We start from the raw sequence: 17,401 nt of genomic DNA on the forward strand, positions 1-17,401 counted from the left end.
CAGCTGCTACCCGTGTGTGTGTGTGTTTGTGTGAATACAAATCTACCACAGTATGGGAGTAACTGCATGTGCGCAGTCACAGAGAGAACCGCATCAGCTGTCTCACACATTGTGATTTTCCGCAAGAAAAGTTCTACGTCTAGAACCAAGCCCAATCTGGAAGTATGAGACCAGGGTGCAGCTTTTGGGAAGCAACCCACATTTCTGCTCATTTGCATTTGAACTGACTGTAACCATCCTCTGATAACTGTAAATACCACAGTATCACAGTAGTCCAGATGCAATAATAATCATTTACATACTTACATGAGCTAGTTTTGGATATTGCACAGGTGCAGACAATGAGCATATGGTAAGTAAAATCTTTTTTTATTCTCATATCTTTATTTATTTTTATTTTTCCCTTTTAAACAAGATGTGTCCACTGATTATGTTGCAGCCTGTGCTTCAGGTCCTAATATATTGTGATTGGAAACAGAAACTCGTAGAATACTGTGACTTAGAACAGAACCAGTTCTGTATTTCTAAGCCCCATTGCAACTCAACACCATCAATAGCATTTAATAGTACTCTACACAGCGGATGCCTTTTCAGATGATCAGAAGTATTTCCACACACTGAACCGATGAACCCCTGCTACTTTGCTGCAATGACCCACCGGTCTCCTCACCTGTGTTCTCTGAGGCAACCACGTTGTGACTGTCATGTGATCAGTGACCAGTCAACATGATGCTTAAAGCTTCATGGCACAGCAGTGAAGTCGACAAACTCACCCCTAATTTACACAGGTACGGTGAAATATGCCGGCTGTCATGTGGCTGTGTTCATTACAGCAGGGAGATTTTGGAATTTGATTTCAAGCTAACTGTTTGGTTGAATTTCTGGTTAAATTGCCAAGACTCTTAAAGAGTTTCCCTCCAGCGCCACAAACACCTACAAACTGTTTCATCATCGTTTATGTGTGTGTTGTGAAGCCTCACCATAGTCTCGACCATATTAGTCTTGTTGTTTCTCAGTGTTTTGACGGTGTGGAAAACATCCACGATGTTCTGCTGCTGGATCATCTCATTGATGCTGCAGATGGCACAGAACGTTCCCGAACGCCCTCCACCCGTACTGCAGAGGAGGAGGAAGGAGGGGGAAGAGTTGGAAGGAAGGGTGGACAGATAATCATACTCATTATACTAATAGAACGAAAACAGAAGAGGAGAATATTTAGAGAGATGACGCAAAACATTTCAGAGCAGCAGGAACTTTGCCTTTCCCCCCTTTATCTCCCTGATTTATTTTTTTTTTTTCAAAGTCCATTTAGAAATGTAGCATTCTGGTTTTTCTTTTGTCTCTGCTTTGTTGCAGCAGCTGTGGTTGAGGTTGATTGTGTGTCAGAGCTTAAGCAATGTTAAAAATGGCTCATCAATCGCAATCTGCTTGTTTGTTGTGGGATTTAAAGAGTAGCCCCGTGTGTATAAAGGAAAAAGGTTAGGTTAGGTTTACTGGTCTTTAAGTTTAGTGATCAAAATTAGTTTGTGCAGCTGTTGCAGTGTGTCAGTTATAAACTAATTAAATTATTGTTTTTAGAGGATATTAATATGAATTAAAACCAGGAAGTGACAGGAAGTGACAGAATGAACTTGCAGTACAAAGAAACCTGCCACTGCTTGGGGGAAAAAAAAAGAAAAAAAGAGCTGTACTAATGGATCTAAGACGTACATTTACTCAAATAATTTTTTTGAAGACTTTATGCAGATTGCACGTCATTGAAGGTAAAGGTTCAGCAACACACTCGTGTGTATGTGTCAGGTGTTTACTGAGCATGTGCCCCAATCACCAGTCAGTGCTCTGCCAGTCAGCAGTCAGACCACCCAGCATGAAAACAGCTCCAGACTTTCCCATCTCACCTGGTTCCAGCTGAATTCCTTCAGTATTCAGGCTGAATAAAACATTCAGGTACGGAGAGGTGGAGTGGCAGGCATCAAAAAAAAACTCCACTGCCTACCTACTGTGCATTAGCAATTTGTTGTCCAGTGACGATAGCTTAGAAAGTTAGATCAACTTTCTTTTTGAAGGTATACAGTGCAATGCTTTCAAAATGTCTAAATGAGCTTAAAATAAGTATTAAAAATGAATAAAAACTGACCTGAGCTGTTTTTGCTCTAAACCACTGAAAACCCAGCAATACCTCTATCAAGCGAATTAGTCATTTTTAGGTTTTGTTCCACGCGTAAACCTGTTTTAGAAATGATACACGGCACCTCAGGTCCTCGTTGCACTGAGTTTGGATATAAATATTTGAAAGTAACATTTAAAATTCAAAGATATTCCTTGTGCACTTCTTTCCTGACTTCATGTTAGTTTCATTTTTTTATTTTTATTTTTTCAGACATGTCAAAAACTAATTTCTGGCTACGGGAGGTGGAAAAAAACCCTGTAAAATGCATTTTACATCAGAGCTGTCAAATACACCTCAGAGCCAAAATGTATTAATAATATGAACCTAATTACTGAAGAGCAACCAGCAGCATAACCAATAAAATCAGACAGGTCGAGTCTCAAGTGGTTCTGAGGGTCAAGGCAACTTTCACAGTTTGTAAAGAAAAGAACGAGATGATGTGTGGAAGTATATGGTCCTCTCTATGTGCAGGCAAGTGTCGAACAAAGTGCCACTAGAAGAGGCTGCTACAAGAATTTAATTAAAACTACAGGAGAGTTCATTTGCTGGCTTTTCTTAAAAGTTACAGCAAAATAACCCTTACAGCGTGGTAGTGTGAATATGCTGAAAGAATACTTCTGTCCATCAGCTGCGGAGTTTTCCTAAAACAAATCTGAAAGAACGATGTAAAACATGTGGAAACCTAACAGAATGCATTGACGTTTTTTTTCTTTTTTTTTTTTTTTTAAACGTTACGCTCTTTCAAACTCAAGGCTTTTTTATAAATACTGAAATTAGTTTTGTAGAAACACTGTGAAGGAGTGCTGCAGTCATGGGGAAACAAAATCTGAACGAAATTAAATCTCAATTTGAAATTTGTAATTAAAAAATGTTCAGACCTTTGGAACACTGAGAAGCTTTCAAAACTTGTAATGCAAAATGCATTACAATATATGCAAATTATTGCATGATAATAATCCCAAAATGCTTTAGATAATCCACCTGTTTGTTTGTTCACAGGTTACAGCATCTGTGTACAATGTTATCTGACCTCGCAGGAGCCTCCAAACATATAAAAATAAGATACAAGTTGCAACAAACTGGATTTTTTTAGGATTCCAAAGGACGATCGGTGCACCATTAGGGGAGGCAAATCAAGAAATTGCTATGTGGAAAAACAAGCAGTTCATTCAGAACTTTCAGGGAGAGAAATTTGTGGATATATTTTATGTGATTCAGATACTTTGTAATGTACTTAAAAGCAGATAAGAACAGCTACATGCTGTGAATATTTTAGTTTAAGAATGTGACAGCACCATATCTCTCTTACTTCACTTAATCTAAAACATACATCTGCGTAACTTGAGACAAATAGAGCACAGGCCGCTGTGTTAAGTGTGCCGCTCCTTGCTATTTTCTAAAAGCTTCTCCCAGTGTGGATTGCTGAAAATGAGACATGTGCTCGGCATTAAAGACCCATCAGACTTCAACCTCCCGGACAAGAGAAGAGAGGAGAAATAATCCATTTTCACCAGCTGCTGATAGAACCATCATGTTTCTCCTTATCGCTGGTATTACTGACTCTGTGAAATCAATAGCCAGGGTTGATTAGCCAGTGTAGCTCTCTTTAGCCAGAAGCAGAGAAAGGTTACTTCCCTGTCACTCACGTTTACTGGAGTTGAGTGGCACAACTAAGTATTTGCCCTTCAAATTCCTGTAAAGTAACAAATCTACTGATAAGAATTTTCAAAATAGAAGTAAGTTGGGATTTAATTAATTTGAAGAGATGGATGGAGTTTAGCACCTGAAGTCAATAGCTATGTGAGAAAGAGTGATTTGAACTGCAGGTCAAGGGACGCCAGGTTTTAAATACTGATTCTCTGTGTTAGTGTCAATAATTTACGTTAGTGTTAAGATCCACCAGTCAAATTATTTTTACCAAGAAGCACAGAATCTCCTGCTTTTATATTCACTTTCTTTTAGGCCTTGGATCTGAAAACTTGATTTAATGAAAACATTCCGTGATTTACTGCTAGATATATTTACATATATATATATATATTAATAAATGCCTATTTCTGAACTCAAAGTGACTGATATCTTCCCGCGTAAAAAAAAGAAAAAAAAAGAAATTAGAATCAATTAAGATATTAATTGAATCTCCTTCACTCTTTCTTGGAAAGAGATAGAAAACACTGAAAAACAAAAGGAAACCCAACAGCAGCTAGTAAAGACAAAAAAAAAAAAGAATCGATGCCATTTCTGATTGGTCCAATGAGTTGTGACAGAGGAACCTGATTGGATGAGCACCAGTGATGTGCTTGAGGCAATGTTTGGGGTGTGTGTGTGTGTTGGTGTGTAATGTTATTCCTGAAGTTCCATGTCATCTCTCTTCTATAGATTTTACAGCTTCTGTTTCCCTCCCTCATTATCAGCTCCATTTGTTCCGCTTAGATAGGAGACGTATGGAGCGGAGCAGCATTGGTGTAGCCGTGTGCCAACACACATGGGTGTGTGTATGTAATTGCCACTATTTAGGCTGGATAGCAATGCGGCATAATGCTAATGGTAACCTTTATGCTTCAAACAAGGACAGCACAAAGATGGCTGATCTAGCTGGGATACCCTCTATGTGGGTTTCCTTCATAACTATGATCCAGCTGTTAAATGAACTAGTACTACAGTTAGTACTTTAAAGTCACATTTCTGGCACTAATATGGCCTCAGAGTTTGAGATGAATGTTCAGTATAAGTTATCTATAAGATCAGTGGGGTAAAATAAAGCACAAACGTGAATGGAAGACTCTAAAATAACCATTTGTTAGTTTCATTATCTTAAAGATGTGTGTGTGTATGGTTCTGTATTTGTTTTGGCATGAAGGTACTCTTTTAGAGCAAGTATATTTAATCATTGGAAAGCGTATCCCGAAAGCTTTAACCTCTCTCTCAGTGTACATTTGTCTCTCTACTGTTTTCTGTCGATCCGTTATCGCAGGGAGCAGTGGTCGATCCAGTCTACTACTTTATCACGTTTCCAGGTGTGTGTGTCTCTGTGCGGTGCACTTACAGGCAGTGTACCACAGTCCTCCCGTCTCCTCCGTCATACTGCTCCTGCCACTTAGCCAGCCTCCTGACTAACTGGAGGATGGAGCGCTTGGAGAGAGGCGTGTCCCTGTAGGCCGGCCAGCCGATAAACTGGAAGTGCTGCACCAGGCGGTAACCATCCTGAGGCTGAGGAGAGGGGTGTGAAGATTAGCATTCTCACAACTTTGGACATCGCTGTCGTCACGGCAGTCAGCATCGTGCACAAATTACACATTTCTGGATCAATTCTGGACGAACAGAACGGCAGACACAGAGTCGTTGTAGGTTGAAGAAGCCAGTCATTTCATCTGTGGTCTCACTTTGTTGCCTGAGGAGAATCATCTCATCTGGTTATAATATATCTGCTAAGCTGATACCTAGAGCACTTTTCATGTGCTAGCAGGCTGTTGTGCTCTAATTAGTTCTTGCTTTTGAACAAAATGTCTTTTCAATAGAGACAGCAAAGACGATAGCTCATAATGTTCAATTCAATTTCATGGCGTGTTTTCAGTCGTCTGGCCCACGGCGGTTGGCATCCACCACACAGAATACCAAAACCCGCCATCACTGTCAGACTGATTTACTGCTATGTTTGCCACACATGAATATGCGCATTGACATTTACACACACAACCCAACCGATCCAGCAGTATTATTTTGTTCTTCTCTCTCTTCTCTGTATACTCCTTCCATCGTCTTTTTGCTTGTTACCTTCTTGCTTCCTCCATCACCTTTACAGAAGAACTCTAAGTTTAAACTTTTTCTTCCCTCTTGTTTTATTTCCTCTCATTTGTATATTTCCATTTCTGACACTCATCTCTTTCTCCTTCCCCTCTTTCACTGTTTCCCTCCTCATTTGATGGCTTAGTGGTTGGTGGTACAGAGTCAGCTAGGTTGGAGCTGCTCTCACAGTGTGAGATGTGCTGTTATGACGATGATATGAGCCATTTCACACTAGACCAGTGATGTGTTTGAGAGGGAGGAAGAGAGAGAGTGAGCGAGAGAAGGTACTGGGGAGTTCACTAAGCGCTATTGGAGCATGTAGACGAGAGTAGTAACGTCATGGATGGGTGAGAAACTGGGATGAGAAGGGAGCGACGACAGGAGCCGAGAGGGAAGGAAAGAAAAGGAAAGACAAGAGTTGAAGGGGAACAAGTGAGAAGAGAGGAGTAGTGAGGAAGAAACAGAGGTAGAAGAGGAGTAGTATTTAAGATCACTGTTCCTCAACATCACTCGTGATGATCGGTTTTCTACAATATCGTATTGACAACTGTTGACAACATCTTCTTCTTCTGTTTTAGTGGTGGTTGGAGAGTTTCCTGGAGGCAGCGTTGAAGCTAAAATATTACAGACAGGGATGCGGCGTTTGTTACGTTGGATGACCAGCCCCTTTCTGTAGTGGAGAGCACAGGCTTTTATCGTCTGTTTGAGGTGAGGCATGGCTACCCTCTCCTTTCTATCTAAGTTTCGACAGCCGTATTCACTGGACTTAATCCAGTCACACAGTGCACACATGATCTATGAGAACACAGGTAGGATTAAAAAAAAAATCTTTATGAATCGCCAGGGAAGGAAATTTTGTTTATTTGCAAATATTTCCACCTTTAATATGCTGCCGGTATTGAAGAACAGCAAAGCACTATGCAAATAACATAAACTTTAAGTACCCTGGCCATGTTGCAGATCCTGAAGATTCGGTTGATGATGTCTTCGTCAATGTCTGCTGATATGAACTCCACTTGAATGGGGCCGTAGCAACACGAACTTTTCTCTGGCCAGTACTGCATACATAACTACAGAGAACAGAGATAAAGAGGGCAAGAGAACGAATGGGTCAGGGAAGATAAAGTTCATTAGTTTTAACAGGTAATATCAAATGTGTAGAAATTGATCTGAAGAAAGACTTAACATCTACAACTGACATACAGCACACTATGTTGCACACAAATAAGACTATGATAATCCACATCTGATTTACATTCAGCATGAGGGAGATGTGCAAACTGAATCTAGATTGCGTTGATTACATATGTTGATTATATGTGTTGCGCTTTCTCTTTCTCTTCAACTGGCACAAAGGGAAGCCATTATACAGCTTACATAGTCCCTGCCAGACTTCATTTACAAAAGCGGCAATTTTACCTTGGAGAAAATGGAGTCTACCTTGTGTGGCTTATCATATTAATGTGGACCTGAACTAATGTGTTAACACACCAACATTATACAATAACACTAAGAAACAAATCGATCAGTACAGTGGTACACCAACATCTTTTATGTTCTGTGATATCAATAGAGCCTTGTGTACTTTAAGAGATCATAGATCAATATAGCCGCTTAAGATCCTATTATAATGTACACTTAAGCAGATTTGTTGAGGGGGTTGAGGTTTGGTTTAGGTGGCAAAATACATTTTCCTGATGACCCCTATCCACAGCAGTACATTTCTTTGCTTCTATGCCAATACTCATCTCTGACCACCATCTACTGACTGTGGATAAGCACCTCATGCATCCCTACTTGAAATAAACTGAACTATCTTTTTATCAGGGTACATTTCAACAACCAGGCCATGACCTGGAGCCAGTCTGTGTAGTGTTGGCTGTGGGGCCATCAAAATGAGATGTGACAAGATCATTCATCCACCCCCTGACGTCCACCGCTGCCACCCTCAAGCAGTAAAGGCCTGATAATTTGAAAGGACTGTGCATGTAACTGCGCATTCAGATTAGCTTCCTCTGTTTTGTTTTTTGCTGAGCATCAAAGCTCTGCATCAACCCTCTGACCATCCCAAGTGAATACATTGTTGCCCCTCATTAACATATACACTGGCTAAAGTGTGGCCATACTGTCAACCACCAAAAAAAACAACAACAACAACAACAACAACAAAAAAACACTATAACAGTTGTGAACTGGTGAATATGTATTATTTTACATAAACTGTTTATGTCTCCCACATCTTTGTCTCAAGCTGGCAGTGGTTCTAACACATTTATTTTCCCAGGTGTTAGATATCAAAACTTCTGAGCTAACAAAAGAGTCTGCTTACTTTTGAAGCAGTTATGAATTCGTCCATGTTAGAAATTTAGCTTTTTATTAAACATATATGTCATGTCAACATCATGTGTCTTAAAACGGATTTGGACCCCACCATTAATAGCTTTCTGGTCTCCACATATTAAAATACAGTGCTATGGATTCAGCAGTAGAAGATAAGCAAAACACTACACACTTAAACTCACAGATTGCAGGGTTGTTGACTGTTAGCTTTTCAGTGTCATCCAGAGGAACAATTTTATAATTTTAAATCAGTGTTGACCAAATGTGGCCTCCATCGGCACAATCTGTCAACACTATAAAAAGAATAACTGCATAATTTAGCAGTTGGCTTCTTGTCTGAGGTAAAAAACATACAAAATAAGATAACTAAACTCTTCTGAGTTATGTACTGGGTTCAATTCCAAGTGCTGTCAGTATACATTCGTATTCATAACAACTGTCGCTGGTCGTCTTAATCAGACTGAGATGTTTCAGTCGATGTGTCAGGTTCTGGCTGTCTAGTGCCTGGTCTTTTTTGATTTAGGGAAAACAGATGCAGAATACATAGTAGTGAATATGCCTGTACCTGCGCTGCATCCATCTCATTGAGCATTACAATGGAGGAGCAGTTGTAGTCGAAAACCAGCCTCCAGAAGTCGCCCATGGTGTTTGGCAGAGGATGCTGGGTAACAATGAAGGCCGCTGGCTGTTTGTGGCTCTGGAGCATTAAGATGGAGCAGAGCAAAATAACAACCAACACGCAGAAGATTAAAAACAAGTAAACTAACTAGTGCCAATAAAACCAAGACATCTCAGCAGCAATAGAAAGTTTATGATATATGTATTTATACAGTGCATTTATAATTTGAACTTACATCCATTAATGCAGCATTGATGTAATTGGAGCTCTCTCCGTCCACAGATATGAGGAAAGGCAGGCATCGGTCTGCTGAAAGAACGTCCATACTGCGGTTCTTGTCGTGATTCCTAGGTAGTAAACCCACGCTGCAGTCCTCTGGACGGACTCTTGGAGTCACTATGTTCAGAGTCTGATGGTCAGAAAAACAAACCCACATCAGCTTTATGTTTCTGATCAAATACCCTACTAATAAACCTAACCTAACCTTTTAACTTAACACCTAATCCTCAAAATGTCCACTTGAACTTTTTTGCTTAATCTGACAATGAGGAAAATATCCTGTAAGTGCTTTTGCCCATCAAGGTTTAAATGATAACAGAACAAAGAGATTGGACCAAAGTTGAAGCACTTATTTCACTTTTGTTTAACAAAACATTATGTTTTAGTTAAGGGTTAGTTAAGAGGATTAAGGCTGGGTAGATCTCCAGAGAATACATCCAAGTCCGATGGATGTTCTCTGTGTGTGCTCACCTGGAACTCATCTTTAATCTGGCTGGAGTTGGTCTGTGGGTCCAGCCTGCTGATGTTGTAGTAAATAGCTCTGAACTCACACACTGGTATGGCTGTGTTCCCACATAGACATGCTTCCAAGATGGCATCATGAACAAACACATACTGCTCCTGCAACATAAGCAAAAAGCACAGAAATACAGAAGACAGAAACATGTTTAGTCTTGAACATGCATGGGTCCATTGGACTTGACGGTAGTTTCTCAGAGAAGCTTTACCACTGGAATAAAGGATGTGCTTGTATGAAGTTGCATCTCCTGACTTTTCAAGTCAAAAACAAAAACTCAAACATTTCGTGTTGCTTTGTACATGGAAATGGAATGGAAACATTATTTGTATGCAGGTGGCAGCCCGAAAGAGAATCAAAAGGACAGGGTGCTTTGTCATATGGTGTTTCTGTGCTCTGGATCCAGTGTGTTCTTTGTGCTCCAACCCAGTAACATGCTTGCTAAAGCATCAGCCACCATGACCTACAGCTGCCTTTGTGCATGTTAATTTCTAATCTTTCTGTCCCGTTATCGTTCCCTTTTTGCCTAGTGTTGGTTTAGTTTTTATTTCACCTGTCTCCTCTCACATTTGTGTTTGTCTGATTCCTCTTGCTTTTTCAGTTTGCCTCTCACTTTTTCTCTTGGTCTTTCTCTCCCTCCGTTGAATGTTAATTGTTGCCCTTGAAGTGAAGAGGAGTTTAAAAGCCTCAATGAAATGACCTCTCTGACCTACTCTAGTGACCTATACACGCACACTCGCATGCAAAAACACACACAGGAATGTACACATGAAGCCACACACAAGCGCTCATTGATACACACACACAGACACACTTCTTCCCCCTGTACCTTTTAAAAGATTAATTGCTTTGTGTTGTTCGGAGCAGGATTATAATAACATCAAGCGGGTTTAACACTGACACAAATTGCTCCCACACATATTCAAAAGGCAGGGCAGGATGCATTTAGCTTGGTTTCAAGAGGCACGCAAACACACATATGAGTGTGCACACACAGAGACTCAGATACAAAGCTAGCTTTCATACCGCCGGTGTCATAGGAAAACACTCAGTGTGATGCCCTGGGTAACTTTTCTGAACCTAGCACTTCTAAATCCCATTCAAAAGTCAATTTCAGGCTCCGAGCTTGAGCTGTCAGTCTGACGATGAGGCTGTTTTTCTTTATTCCTGGAAAAGTTGACTTTTTGGATATGCAAGGTTTTCATCAGTAGCACAAATGGAATGCAGAGGCGGGATGGATTAGGTCGGCTTAAGGTAGCTTAGAGAAGAAATGAACACTTCAGTTCCAAAATGAAACACCCAACATTTGAAGATGGAGGCGCTTAAAAATGATTGATACTACAAAATTAGAACAAATTATGACACCGTATAAAGGACAAAACTTTTCAGGAAACAGATCCTGTGCTTTGAGGATTTTGAAGCCTACAAGAAATCAAATGGAAATGAAATTACTACAAAAGTACTAGGTAGAACTTGTTAAGTCAGTGAGGGGAATACATGAAATGAAGTAATTCTGCTTAGTCTTCTGCTACATAAATTACAAATAAAAATGTAGTTACTGGCCCTTGTGAAAGTAATGTCAGGTGGCAAGTTTTGGCAGCTTACTAGTTGGAAACATTCAGAAGTAATGCAGAGACTAACTTAATTTAGATGTCACACCATATTCTTTTACATACTGACAAAAACATTCATATTCCTATGTGATTCTTTGATTTAGACACTTTGTATGCAATTTTTTTTTCTCTTCTTTTTTTTTTTCTTTTTTCTGTTAGTTATTGTTTTGTCGTCTGTTTTATGTTTTGATTACTTTTCTTTAATTAAAATTTAAATGTTCTTTTGGGGAACCCTCCTATACAAGCCCCTTGAGGGTTTTTGGGGTTTCCCTGACATGCCTTTATGCTCTTACCTTCTTCAATTACGTTTTGTTAATGTATTTTGTATTGTTGTTGTGTTTTTATTGTATTTTATGTGCCAAATAAAATGAAAAATGAAAAATTGTATGTGTGTTTGAGCTAGGCTCATCTATTATCCAGTCAATGTGCAATATTCTCTGGATATGCTTTGCACACACCTATGATTGCAGACAGAAGTAAAAAGAGAGTACACTGCAAGCTGATTAACCTAACTAAGTTGATTTTTCCCTACAATAAGTACTTTTATTGGAATATTATTTAACCACAGTATTAGAGCTTGATAATCACATCGTGAGGAGAGGCCCTTCTCTGTGGAGCCTCGTACAGATGAAAATTAAAAATGTAAGAGATTTGTTTAAAAATGTAATTTGCTATTGATTAATATAACTGCAGGTAAACATCTCACCAGATCTGTCTCCAGTTAACAAAAGAAAAAAAAAACACATGCTGAGACTGAGCTGCCTACCAGCAACTCTACGGTTCATGTGTAATTTCTTGTGGAGCCAACGGGTGGATATATCAGGGTCCATTTGAGTCGTGGATGGCCAGAACCATAGACTTACATCATTCATTTTCTACCCTTTTCTGTGTGTGTCATACGTGCACACCAATCTCTGTCTGGACCAGGACTCGGGGACATCTGTGGTTGTAAGGAATCTTCCAACACTTAAGATGTAATGGGCACTTCTACACTTACCTCTGTCTGAACCATGTTGACTCGTTGTGACCTCAGCTCTCGGATGCAGTTGAAAATGTCCACCACTCCCTCATTTTCTGCCATGTCCAACATGATGTCCACTGCAATGAAGCAGCCTGTCCTCCCTGCACCAGCACTGCAGAGATCCAGAAACAATGTCACATTAGGCTCTATGACTTGGCTGCATGTATTATTCATTCCATCTGTGTCTGCAACCAAGAAAATGCTCCTTAAAAAATATGTATCAGATGAGTCATTTATTCATATAGCTGCAGGTAAACAGCTAAACCAGATCTCCTTAAAGTTAACAAAAAAAAAAAAAAAAAAGACATCTGCCTACCAGCAACTTTAATATTCATGTTTTATATCATGTTTATTTTGTGGAACCAATCGGTGGATATACCAGTGTGCATTTCTTGACCAGAACCATAGACTTATCTTGTCATTGTATTGAATTCAATTTGATCAACACAGCATCAGTAACAAGCAAAACTGTCTCTAGACTCCAGCGAGCACTTTAAGCATTCAAGCTACCAGACTTATGTTTTTCCTTGCTTCTAGTTGTTCTGCTCAGCTTGGGCACTCCAGGTGTCGGTTCTATAAAACTGGTTTAACAAATCTGAATCTAGCACTGAACTTTGAGTTGACTGATCTCTGGGTGGAGAAGGATTTTGGATCTACAATAGATCAGAAGTCAGAGACTCAATGCTGGTTACTGTAAGTTAAAAAGCATAGGTTTTGAATTAGGAGAGCTATCACGAGCTACAATTTTCCGTGGTAATAGGTAAATAAAGGGCTTCCATTTTATTTCAGTCTATGTAAAAATGGTGTGCAACAGCTTACATAAAGTCTGGTTTTCTTGAGCTAAAAAACTCAAAATCTCTCTCAGCTTAGGGTTAAAAAAGATTTTCACTTAACACCCCTCTGGTGGCTCTCGCTGCATAAATACTGCACAGATATACGAATGATATCGATCATCTTACTCTCAGCAAGACAGTGAAAAGCCTGCACATTGTAGATGTTTACCTTTAAGGCTTTCTAGCAAGGGCGGCATTAGCAACTGAGGTCAACAATTTTCTGGCAGAAAATCTGGTGATGTCTGAAATGCATGTGGACTTTAGTACGAGAGTGTTTTCACACACAGGGATATACACACAAACGTGCAGAGTTTAATACTGCATGTCATGTGTTACAGCGAAGTACTGAACAGCAATGCCTGGAGAGGCAGATCAACAGATGGATGGACTGAATGAGCGAGGGAGAGAAGGAGGTAGAGAGGAGGAATGGTTGGAAGAGGTTAGCGACTGTGAGCGAGAGAAGTGGGTGTCATGAGGGAGAGATCAAGGAAGGAAAGGAGGCATGAATGAAAGGAAGGAGAGAGAACTGAGAGGATGAGGTAAAGAGCGATGGGGAGAGGGAGGGGAGAAAGCTATCTTTCACTTTGCAATCCCTCTGACAATTTGCAGAGACAGCTGGGGGGGGGGGGGGGCAGAAGGAGAGAAAAGAGAGAGATAAGAGGAGAGGTAGGGAAAGATAGGAAGGGGAAAGAGAGAGAGAAAAGGAGGGAGCGCCTCAGCAGATTACCTGTCAACCTCTGTGATTAATGTTGAGACCAGAATACTGCTGGGCCTCTAAGTGTGTGTGTGTGTGTGTGTATGTGTGTGTTTGAAAGCATCATGACACAGGCCAATAGCGTCAGAGTGCCCCCGGAAATTGGAAGTGACTGCCATAACTTCCTGCCTGTCTGTCCACATCCAGGTACTTTTACTATGGCTGTCTGTTTATACGTCTGCTCGCCTCATTTGTCTTTCCACTGTTTTCTTCCGCCCTCCGTTGTTGCGTACAGTTGTGTCATGTAATTTGTTCAGGAACAGGAGCTGGAGGCCATGAGGCCGCTTATTTAATTTTTCAGGATGAACAACTCATGCTGTAATCACAAGGGGCAAAAAGGAGCTTTCACGTAATTAACTGTTTGATACAAACATCTACTGACTAAATAACTACATTACATGTTGTTTTGTTGTGATCTTCATTTGTAAACTTTTTTTCATTGTATGTCATGTCATTGCTAGTTGGATGCTCCAAAAAATCCTTCCAGCAAGAACTTGTTGCTGAATTTGTTTCCATAGCGTACTATTGATGTGTCTCATTATACAAATACTGTATATTTTCATGTTTCGAATATGATCAATGGCAACTCATTTTCTCTATCTTAAACTGATTCCTTTGAGTACCTAAACTTTTTAGTTTGTCTGTGAACATTTTCCTGATGCATTCTGTACCAACAGTATAAAACATTTTCTCACTGGAAACACTACTTAGCAAAAATACAAAAAAAAGCTGAGGAAAAAATAAATTAACACAGTGACAAACGTTAGATGCAATTTTATGTTATTGTGCTAGGGAAAATGGTAAAGCATTTTAAAACTGTTCAATCAGTCAATTCAGTCAGAACATATGTGAATTGGAATGGTGACTGTTAGATGGCTCTTTGTCTCCATGAAGGATTAACCATGGCAGGGTTAGGAATTCCCACTGTGGCCATCCATTCAAAGCTATGCACTGTGTTAAGGCTGACCACCAAATGGAATACATTAATTTTAAATGCTCATGTTGAGATGAGGGAAGTACTCTAGAACCTTTTTTTTTTTCAAAGCTTGTCAGAATGCCGACCCTTTAAAGCCGATGCCAGCTGATAACTTAGCCCCAGAGTTAAACTGCTGCGTCCCATAAAGAACAGAACATGGAGGTTAAATATACTGTCAGCACGGGGATCTTAACGCTGTCACTTTTTCTTTTCTTCCTCTCTTGCTGGTTGGGTGGGGTGATGAAAGTGGGGTGGGAGGTGAATTTCTTTTTTCTGTTGCCTACTTTTTAAAGGTTAACACCATCAATCTAATTTATGGACACAAGAGTCTGGCACACACGTGTGTGTACAGCATGTGTGTGATAATATTGGTACTGACTGCCTGATCTGAGAAGGAAAGGGAACAAAGCCATTGTCAAAAGGGCTGAGGGTGACACAAATGAAGGTTGTAATTTATCATTGAATAAAATATTTTAATTGACGCAAGTTAGGTTTTTCAGTATCAAATATGAATTGATAATCTGATTTATTTTAGATTGATTGATAATGGCTTAATGATGGTGGTATACCATGAGTATGATGGTTGGTCAAAAGCTTTCAGTATATAATTAAATACACTCTTACTGAATATTTTGCAATAATTATTGAAATACAAAATATATACAATAGTTAAATCAGTGCTTTTGGCGCTATATATTTAGTTTTTTGTTAAATCCATTATGCACTGGCTTATCAAAACCCACTGCTCAAAATCTTGCTCTGTAAAAGGCCTGGCAGAATCAGGGAGTTTAGTTTATCTTAAACCTCTTTGTCCTTTACTTGCGTGTTCTTACCTGCAGTGTGCCACTATAGGTCCGGCATCTGGAGGGTTAAGGAACTTGACCTGTCGTATGAAGCCCAGAAGTCCCGTTGCGTAACAGGGAACGCCGTGGTCAGGCCAGCTGGTGAAATGAAACTGACGGAGTTCCCGGATCTCGTGGTGGCCCTTCTGAAAAACATCCACAGGGAGGGAAGTTATGCTAACCTGTCGATTTTATAGTGTCATTTCCTGGAAAAGATTCGGTGTCTTTGTAAAAAAGTGGTGGACATTTTGTCTCCTGATGATGATAAACGCACGAGTCTTACAAACCTTTTTTATAGCTCTTTTGGGGAAGACAGACAAGAAGACATATCATGGTTCAGGACACTAATTTACAGCAGGGATTTCAGGAATATACTGGCCTTGATGACTTTACAACTACAGATGGAAAATGAATCAATCTCTTGGATGTCAAGATGGCACTTTGGCCCACTTTGGGGAATGAGAGGCAGGAAGACACATCGTGGCTCATTTGACTAATTTACAAGGGAGATTTGAGGAAACTGAAGGCCATTTTGGCTCCACAAAAAGATTAATTGATTTCCCAAATCTCATGATGGCCCTTTTGGGAAAGACCTACAGGAAGAAATGTCACGGTTGAGTTCGGCTCACCAATTTACGAGGAGATTCTGGATATCCTCTAGCTGCTCCTTTCTGTGTGAAGTACTGTACTTAAAGGTAACAGAAAAAAGAAGAAACGTCTCTTCTTCCAGCTCAAACTAAATAGAAAAACGGAATGTGTTCATTTTTATGACATACCAAAACACCTTTCAACACGAGAGACAAGGCACTGCTGGCCAGACAGAACACTAAGATATAAAAAAGATTGGACAGCTCACCACTTACTGTGGCACTTATTCGAGAGAGATACAGGAAGACACAGTTTGGTGCATAACAATGGAGATTACAGGAAAATGAAATGGCAATAGGCATCTGTTATAGCGCTCCATCTGATAGCATCTTGACATTTTAATGATGGACTTTATAGAAACGCAAACGGCTGGTAAATACTTCCCTGCCTAACAATGGGGTTATTATGAATCTAAAGCTGACATCCTGATATTTAATAGATAGCAGTTAAGTCTCACCCCATGGTGGTGGCTTGAGATACAGATATAATGCCTCAGAATTGTGATGCGCAGTGTTTCCGAGTTTACAGATAAAGAAATAGGAGGACTCTGTGTCTTAATCTTCACATGTGTATGCTGAAGTTGATGACTAGATGATAGTTTAAGATGATAGTTCTAATTCCAATCATAATTATGATGCCTTGCTTGCTTGCTAGTGGAATTAAGCCAGGGAAGAATGTGAAGTTTTTATCTCTCTGTATGAAGTAAAAGTAACAGTACATTCCAGATGCTGTAATTAATATCATACAGCACGATACAGAGTTTGTTCCATCCATTTCTTGTGAAATATTGACACCTTGGGACAAACTTAACCCATGAGTGAAACAGGAAGTAAGCTGAAATGTTGTTATGGAGAGCAACAGTAAACCAACACTGGTATCAAAACACTTTGTGCCATGTACTTGTTGTGTTTAAAGATGAAAATTAGATGAAATTACAAGTTAAATTGTTTATTAAATATTTCTTTAAAAATGTATGGGTATCCTGCACTTTAAAAAAGGCCTC

General features: G+C 39.7%; 1 protein-coding gene across 1 annotated transcript in view; it reads right to left on the reverse strand.

The window, feature by feature from the left end:
* The window catches only part of ptprt (protein tyrosine phosphatase receptor type T), a 336,883-nt gene that overhangs the window by 495 nt on the left and 318,987 nt on the right, over positions 1-17,401 (reverse strand). The window contains exons 27-34 of the mRNA XM_084543813.1: positions 15,742-15,896; positions 12,322-12,457; positions 9,666-9,815; positions 9,151-9,324; positions 8,862-8,993; positions 6,901-7,026; positions 5,217-5,380; positions 981-1,116 (exon numbers count right to left, since the gene is read on the reverse strand). Of these exons, the coding sequence (XP_084399939.1) occupies positions 981-1,116; positions 5,217-5,380; positions 6,901-7,026; positions 8,862-8,993; positions 9,151-9,324; positions 9,666-9,815; positions 12,322-12,457; positions 15,742-15,896 (1,173 nt within the window). The remainder of the gene's footprint in view (positions 1-980; positions 1,117-5,216; positions 5,381-6,900; positions 7,027-8,861; positions 8,994-9,150; positions 9,325-9,665; positions 9,816-12,321; positions 12,458-15,741; positions 15,897-17,401) is intronic.

The sequence above is a fragment of the Chelon labrosus genome (assembly GCF_963514085.1).
Source record: "Chelon labrosus genome assembly, chromosome: 4".
In the NCBI taxonomy this organism is placed as follows: domain Eukaryota; kingdom Metazoa; phylum Chordata; class Actinopteri; order Mugiliformes; family Mugilidae; genus Chelon; species Chelon labrosus.